Source organism: Myiozetetes cayanensis, unplaced genomic scaffold (genome assembly GCF_022539395.1).
Source record: "Myiozetetes cayanensis isolate MyiCay16 unplaced genomic scaffold, myiCay2020 scf7, whole genome shotgun sequence".
Lineage (NCBI taxonomy): Eukaryota > Metazoa > Chordata > Aves > Passeriformes > Tyrannidae > Myiozetetes > Myiozetetes cayanensis.
Genome location: NW_026087964.1, coordinates 43,430,734 through 43,439,423, shown reverse-complemented (window position 1 = coordinate 43,439,423; position 8,690 = coordinate 43,430,734). Strand labels below are relative to the sequence as shown.

The following is an 8,690-nucleotide window of genomic DNA, read 5'->3' as shown; positions in this document are numbered from 1 at the left end:
GGAATAGTTTGGGTTGGAAGGGACCTTAAAGATCATCTAAGTTGCCACATTTGCCGCTTATCTCTAGATGGTTATAAATACATCAATGAATGCTGCAGATGGTGACAGACCACAGGTGGAAACAACTTGCTGCTCTGCTGGATTTTATGACTTCGTGAAGAATGTATTAAAACATGTATTAGCTCTTTATATGCAAAATATTAATGGAAAATGTAAACAGCCAAGATCTGAACTTGAACGTTTCAGAGTGGGTGCCTCTCTAGGTGTCGTGGGTAGGTAGCACCTGAGAGGTTTTGAAGCGTTTCTCCATTACCCACTGAATTGCTTTGTAAGTGATAATGGTAGCTTCAGCAAAAATAACTGCTAAACAATGTCAGCAGTAGAGCCCTACAGCCCTTTTCTCAATTAAATTAAGTGGAAATTTAGTCTTTGAGTACTACTTCTGAAACTGGCTGAATAGAGTAAGAGCCACCACCTCAGTGAGTCAGAATAGTGAGGGCAGGAGAAAGACTGCTTGCTTGGCTCTGTGACTGCTGTCTGTATGTCTCCATCTGAAAAGTCAGAGGCCACCTCTGCCCTAGAGCTAATGTTGGCATGAGAATAAAAGCAACATATTGCAAGTTGAATGAATCTACTCTAACAGAGGCCACCTAAGCTGATGAATTTTGAGGAAGGCCATTAGCATCTCTGTAGCCATCGTTTCTCTTCTGGTTTTGCATCAGCAGCTTGTGCTTCTGCCATTGTTTGTTTGTCTCAGCTGCAACCTCTTGATCTCTGAAGGCTATTTTGGTATTGTTAGTATGTCCTTTCCACCTCATTTATTTCTACCCTTTCTGTTTATCTTGGTACTGTGCTTTTTATGAACACCATCTGCAAACTTCTCACATTTGTTAACGGGTCTTACAAATTAGAACTGTTTGTCTCTATGCATTCCTGTGTGAAGGGGAACTGGAGTAATTTTTTGGAACCAAAGGAAATATCTTTACACTCATTTGATATGAACTACCCAAAATGAAAGAATGAAGCAAACAAGTAGGAAATTTTTGTCATGAATACTCAATGAATTCAGGAGATTTTCTTCAAATGATATCTAAGAGCATTTACTTTGGCCTTTATAAAGGAAGGGGAACTCTGCCTTAATGAACATTATTTATGATAAAGATGGGATAGGAAGGACAAGTTTTTATGTAAGAAAACAGCCTGCAAACTGATAAAGCCTATTAACCTCTTTCTGCAGTGCTGAGAAACAATAACCCAAGTAAGTAGAAAGCTTTTTAGCAAACCTTACTTAACACAGCTCTTGAACTGCAGTCTCAAAGATCTTGGGCACAGATTTCTGTATCCAAATTGTTCACAGTGCTTAGAAAAAAAGTGTCTAAAACTTTGGAAAGCAGGCAAACGCAGCACATGGCTGTGACCTAAGAAATCTGGGTGCATTCACCTTTGCCTACCACCCAAAGCTTGTTCACAGAATTGAATTTGTGACTTTCTCCCCATAAAGTGACCAAGCTCTTCATGTTCCTTGGTCTCCATGGTCCTCAAGCCCCTTTCTCCCTTTCATAACTTCTTGTGCCAGTTCCCCATTGCTTTTGGTGTATTTTGAGCAGCACTTGACCCCAGTACTCTGACAGGCACTTTATCAGTGTAACAAAGCATCTCTGGTCTCATGGGAAACAGAAGTAGTCGTCTGCCAGGAAGCAGCCAGGACTTACTACAGGTTGTCATGCAAAGCCAGAGGCTGAGAAGAGAGAACCTGTCAGCTTTACCTTGATAAGCCTGTGAGTGTGAAAGACATGTCACATGCAATTTCCATTACAGAGATCACCAGGATGCCACGAGAAGCAAGAAGGAGTGGAAGTCAGGCATGCAAAAATTATTCAGACCAGAAACCTTGGGCTGTTCCAGGTATGCCTGTTTAACACAGGAATCAAAGGGATTCTCAGAATTGTCTTATCAAATCAAGAGAAGAACATCATTACGAGTACATCAAGATAGCAAGGTAACATTTGCAGATTAATCTTCCTAGTTAGTGGAGTCAGCTTTCAGAGACAGAGAACCTCAGATTACAATGAGAGATCAGGAACAAGGATCCTGTTCTTTAGCAGCAACTCAAATTCTGTAAGCTGCATGAGCCACTCACAGGAAAGGACCTGGCAGGCACTGTGCCATCCTGTGGGTCCAGGGGCTGGCTGTAGCTCTGCAATGAAGAGGACTGGCCATCAGCTGGACACCTATCACTCCTCTTCCTCTTTCTGAAGCACAGCAATGCATAATTATCTACAGAAAACACGTGCACTGCAGCACCGTTGCCAAGCAGGAGCACATGTCACATCCTTGAATTTAGGGTTTATCGGATGAGAAGCCAACTTTCTGAATTTGGATATTTGGTGTCAGCTGGGACAGTTGCAAGGAGCCATGCAACTCAGGCATTGTTTGTGCTTGGTTTCCAGGCACCAACTTTGGTTTAAAGCTGATTATATTTAAGGAAGGAAACGAGCTTTTGTTGTTTGCATTCACCCTCTCCCAAAAAAAGCTTCTGCACCTCAAAGCTGGTAAAAGCACAGCATATTTGTACAAGTTATAAACACTGTTTCACTTAGGAAAAATAATGCCCTTTTGAAAACTGCAATTAGTTGAACAAGTGATGCAATATGCATATAAAATCTCTCAGACCAATGCTACCTCTGGATAGAGTGTGTGTTCATCAATACAGTGCTTAAATAGCATCACTCCAGAAGTTCAGCAGCCTAGTTTTAAGAACTCAAGTCAGATAATAGTTACTTTTGCAAGTCAAGTAGAAACAAAGTCTGCTTGTGTCAATCAGTATGAAAATGTCATTTAATTCCATGCAACAGTAAGAAATTTTCCTCCTAAGATCTAAGAAATCAGAATCCTGGACAGAGCACAGTTCATGTTTTTGTTATGTATAGTTTCTTTCTGTTCTGCTTTACTGCTTAGAAAATGAAGGCTTGCAAACATTCACAATGGTAATAAAATCTTACTCCAGTCCAGACTTTTTAGCAACCAGGAGGTGGAATCAATGCTCCATCAGATCCATCAGGCCATATTATTAATGTAACTAAAGCAAGCTCCACAAAAGGAAGAACACAAAAGCCAGAGGTACTTAAACTTTTCAAAAAAACCCCAACAAAACCCACACTAAAAAAAACCCTGAAACCAAAACAAACACATTCAGTGACCAACACCAGAACAAGCCTCAGTACCTGTGTCACAGGCAGACCTCCTGCCCCAAGGGGTGCTCAGTCAGTCTGACCAGTCACTAACACACAGGACACTTACCTTGGAAGTGGGACATCAGCAGCAGGATGCTGGAAGAACAGCACTGCCCAGCTGGAGAGGACAAGCCAGGATGCACAGGTTTACCATGCCACAGCAACTTCACCAGCACAGGGCACAGTACCAAGCAGCATAAGCAGAGCAGAGCTGGTGGCAATAACAAGTCCCAGAATCAGCCCAGCAACCATCAGACATGCAAAGACAAAGCAAGTCCCAAGGCAAGCTAAGGAATCTGGCAGGGGGGTGAAGACTGGAGGCCCCAGGAGAGGTTGATTAGAGTAATTAGAGTCTATTAACACCTTCACACACTGCCAACTGGCTCTCCTCAGGCTGATTTGAGTGAAGGATTTTACCATTTGTCCATGAGCCACTTTGTAGACACTTTGTTTTCTGAAATTCAGGCCCACATTTCCTCACCTATAAGTGGTTTTACTTGTAATGAATTATTTTCATCAGGCTTCTGTCTCTCTTGCCTTCTGACCTGTTTCTTGTGCTTACCTTTGCTGCAGCCACCAGCAGCCTGTGCACACTTCTCCCCAGCCACAGCAAGGTCTGCCTGATGACAACCATGAAATCCTATGGTTGAGGGGGCTGCAGCCCTGATGACCATGAATCCTGGTGGAAAGACCTCTTGCCAGGGGATGGGGCAGATGCGAGGTGCAAAGCATCCCATGTCCCTGTCAAGATCCATCAGCATCTGCTTGGCTAAACAAAGCTCAGCTCTTGGGCCCCACTGAGCCCCCACACTGCTGAAAAAACATAAACCTCTCACCATTTCTTGTGCTGAAAATAGACCTGAACATATTTTGATTTCTGCCTGAGCCAAGGGCATTTTAACTCTGCCTTCCTTGCAGTGATTCTGCAAAGGACACCTCCGTGGTGTGGAGAAAGTCTTTTTGGGTTTTCCATCATCTCCCTCCACATTAAAGGTTACTGTATCTGGGGCAGGCAGGGATATTTTGGAGATGCCTCCTTGCCAGCCGCTTCCCTCATAACACTTTTATTTTTAAATGTGTGTGTTGACAGACACCCAGCTGCATGTGCTGGGGGATTAGCACATACCCCCAGAGCTGGCACAGCCCTCCACATGCTGTCCGTGTCTGGCAGGGCTGCAGTTGGGTCCCTGCCGCTGCAGGAAGAGAAGTGTGGTTTGTCTCTGTAGATAAAACAAGGTGGCAAGCTGCTGGGCCACTGGGCAGGCAGGTGTTTATGCAAGTGCTGAGATACGGTGAGTCCTTCCACCCTTCTCCACAGGTCCCAAATTGCCTGCGTGCACTTACTGGCTACTCTGGTCACTCAGCCGCTGCCCACCAGTCCCACCCCATCTGCCAGCACTATTTATACCCCAGCTCTAGGGTTTCAGAGGGGTTGGAAACCGAGTACCACAGTGCCACGGCAATAGGGATGCTTACAGAGGCCCAGAAAGGAGGGTTAGAGTTAGGGAAGCAGCTGGAGGCAGCGAGTGCCCAGGGAATGCTTCCAAAGCAGCCCCCAAGCTCCCAGACCTTGATGGGGAGACGCCTGTGAGCCAAGACCGGGCAGAGCAAGGGCTGGGCACTGGGGCCGCCCAGACAGCAGGAAGAAAAGGGGGGTTTTGTCAGTGCCACACAGAGCGTGGTTTAATCCCCACTGACCACAGCAGACAAAGAACAAAAGTCAGCGGATGCCAAGGAGTAGGTTTTAACTGCCCGGGGAGCCTTCCCATTTTGGCTGAGTAACACTTGAAAAATGCAAGAGGCAGTTATAGGGGCTGTTTATCTTTTTATTATAAATTTAGTATGAATGACCAATGGAAAAGTCACAATGGAGTACCAAGAACATTTTATCAAAATTTTAGCAGCATTTAAACAGTAATAGATTCCCAGCCTCCTCCAGGCACCCCTTGCCCTTTGCCTCCCACCCACAAAACAGTAACCTTTACTCAAATGTGCTTTCCAAAGGCACGCAGGGGACACAGCTAGACATTTTCCCCGAGCTGCCGTGAAAAAAAATCTCATCCCAAATGCTGGTTACCATACAACCTCCATCCACGCCGGGCCAGGCTCCCAATCCCCTCCTTGCTGTCGACAGCACAGCAAGAGGCTGGCTGGCTGTGGCATCGGATGGGACTTGCCACGGGGGAGGCAGCATCTGCTCACATCCTCGCCGTGTTTCTCACACTGTGCCCTGCATGGATCAGCACTCCCATGGGCGCCCACTACCTTCAACCACAAAACCAGGGCTAGGCCCGTTTCCTACCCGCTGCTGCCCTTTCCTTCTGTGCACGGGGGTGCCGTGCACGCCACGGTCCCGCTCCTGTACCTGAGAGTGTGTGCTCGTGGCTGGATGGACAGAGAAAGGGGAGACTGACGGTCTGCTCTCCCGCAGGAATTGATAGCAGGGCAACTGGGAGCTGAGATTTGAAGGGGAAAGGTAGAAGGTGAGCAGTGAGATACTGAAGTATCAGCCCACAAAATGAAGTCAGTCTACTATCAGCTAATGTGGAGAACCATGGTCTGCCTACTAAGTCACAAAAGCTAACTTTTTTGTGTGCGCTTCTTTTCTTTTTTTTTAAAGTTACATTAAGACATGAACAGTACTATCCCAGCCTCACTGGCTGGAGCTTGGTGAAAATGCTGAATTAGAGGTTGGGAAACACAACACACGCTCACACGTGTAGACAACAACATAATATTGGCAAGCTATTCCCCTGCTTCTTTGGTACTTCCTAAACTTTCTTATCCAAAATATATAAGGGAAATGCACCATTTAAAAGTTACTGTTGTAAGTATTTACACAGCCATAACCATCACGCTATGATACACAAAGATCAATATGATATGAACAAAGTTATTTTATGAAAAGCACTTCTGCACATTTTATTTTGTTCCAGTATCTTAATAGCTTTAAAAAATGCATGTGTTATGCAGTCCTGTACCTCGCTTCTTATATCAAATGGACAAGAAACATTTCCTAATCCATACTCTTCTTCAAAAGATTAAAAAATAGCCACCAAAATGATACACTATGTACAAATTTTACTAAATATTAAATTCTAGGTAATTATTTTCACCCCACTGATAATATAACTTAGGTATTGTTACCTACTATATGCATATATATTTCTGTAATATATAAGAAATGGCACCACATCACCATGTCACCAATATGACACATTGTTATGTACAGTAGATAAGAAGTTAGATATGGAAGATGGATCCTCTCCGACTGCTTCTTTCACGGGAACACTTCTCCCCTCGGTAGTAGCTTGGCCATTTCCCCTTTTCCCAGCAGAGGAAGCTCTTCAGATGTAAGGCAAGATCCCGTACCTCAGCAGCGCCATCACCCCAGCACTGAACAAGCCAGCCACTGGCACAGTCACAAACCACGCCAGGAAGATGTTGCGGAAAAGGCGCCAGTCGACAGCTTTCTTGGAGCGGATCCAGCCAACGGCCACCACGGAGCCAACCTTGGGAGTGTGGGGAGGAGAGAGGGAGACAAGGTGTGAGGGGTAGGTCTGAGCGCCTGTAACATGCCCAGGGCCACACCAATGCCAGTCAGCTGATACCAAGCGATGCTCTGAGATAAAGGAGCCCCTGGGGATGACAATGGCTCTGTCTGGGTGTGGTGGCAGGAGGGTGACACTTCCAGGGTGCTTTAACCTTTATTTTTCAACTATCTGTTTTTCCTGAGTCTTGGGGACGGCCAAAGGCAGATAAATACGTTTGTAGGTTTCTCTCTGCCCTGCTAACTCCTGCATCAGCCATCAGTGGAACTGAGGCAGCCCTCTACCTGCTCAGTCCTCAGGGCAGAGGGCAAGTGTCCATCAACTCTGGCCAGACTGCAGCTTAAATTATGAAAATACCAGGAAAGTTGTTTTGGGGGCTCTGCTAGAGAGCGTCGCATGGGGCAGGTCAGGAGAACGAGTATGGCTCCTGTCCCGCCTGCTTGCCCTCTTGCTGATTTGGGATGTCCTTGCCTGTTCACCCAGCAGCTGCAGAACCTCTGCAGCTTACAGCCCAGCATACAGAGCCCACTCAAAACAGCACATCTGTATTTCAGTACCGTGGGCTATAAGCAGGACAGCAACAGCAAGGTAAGCAGCTGAGCCCACTCTGTGACAGCAATGGTGACTTGGCAGGGGGCAGACAGACAGTGCAAGATTAGATGCAGTACATCAAACTCATCAGTCCAAGCCCTCTGAGGAAAACCAGCCCTTTTGGACCAGCTAGCCAAGCAAAGCCTCTAGAGCTAAAATCCTCCCTGAAGACAAAAACATCAGCCTGATGCTTTTAGGCACACAAACTGCACGGACACCAAGGGGATGGTGGGGAAGTCGAATGAACCACCAAAATACCCTTCAAAGGCATAGCTACCAGAACAGTGGGGTGGGTCAGTGGTTTTGTAGACAAAACACACTGTAGCATGGGCAAAGCTGCAACCTTTTCTTCCTTTGACTGTGTTTTCAGTTCGTAAGCTCAGGTATAAACCCAGCATATTAGTTCTTAAGAAAAAAACTGGGCTGAAAAAAATTTTTTAGTGAAAAATTATACAGAAACTTCAGAAACTCTCTATTTTCTTTCTGCCCTGGAAGTGGCTTTCCATGCTGTTAGCAAAAACATGTGCAAGTCTATTCAAAGTGCATGGTAAAGCAACAAGAAATGTGGAAGAAATATCCTGTTTTGAAGGTAAGGAAAGCTCCAAGACACAGATGAGCATGTGCTCCCTGAAGTGCCATCTCTGCCTACCCACTTATTTTCTTAATGGGAGTATCAGTCCCTGCCTATAGATCAAGAGATGGGCTGCTCTCCATGCACAGAGCCAGCAAAATGATAAATGCTAGGAGGACAGGGAATTAGGGAAAGACAGGATGGAGATATCAAATCCACATCTTTTGTTAACAAAAGTTAGTTAGCTTCTAACTATTGTTTAATGTTTCTTCTTGGAGAACAGTTATTTGTGGAAGGCCCAGTAACTCTAGGGTGCCTGTGATGGAACAAGGGAAAACTAAATCTGATATTCTGTGACCAATAAGACCTCTGTCTAAAAGCCTGATCCAATAAGGCAATCATTTGGATAATATTTCATCTGAATACTGCTTGGGTGGATAATATGCTATTCTGTGTTTTGGAGGTGCCCAGTGAAGAGGAACCCCATACTTCTGACTATATCAAAGCATTAATTCAAGGAAAGAGCGTTTGGTTTTCCAGCAGCTCAGCTGTGAGGCTCAGCTTTCTATTTTGCGTGTCCTTAGCATCCATCAGTCATGCTTGCAACAAGAAGCATTGCTTATTGAGCAAGCCTGTAGTCTATGTACGCTAGTCTCCGAGTCCTTCCTGAAATTTAAAAGGTATCAGCAATGATGGCATTGGCAATCTCTTTCAAACATTGTTAAAGTTTAGTTTATTAATAGT

At 45.2% G+C, this 8,690-nt stretch overlaps 1 protein-coding gene across 4 annotated transcripts in view; it reads right to left on the bottom strand.

Moving 5' to 3' along the window:
* Nucleotides 1-5,038: 5,038 nt before the first annotated feature.
* Nucleotides 5,039-8,690, bottom strand: part of SLC20A2 (solute carrier family 20 member 2) — a 58,181-nt gene continuing 54,529 nt past the window's right edge. For all 4 annotated transcript variants that reach the window (XM_050337700.1, XM_050337698.1, XM_050337699.1 and 1 more), the window contains one exon: nt 5,039-6,745. In XM_050337700.1, coding sequence (XP_050193657.1) covers nt 6,581-6,745 — 165 coding nt within the window. In that variant the 3' untranslated portion in view covers nt 5,039-6,580. The remainder of the gene's footprint in view (nt 6,746-8,690) is intronic.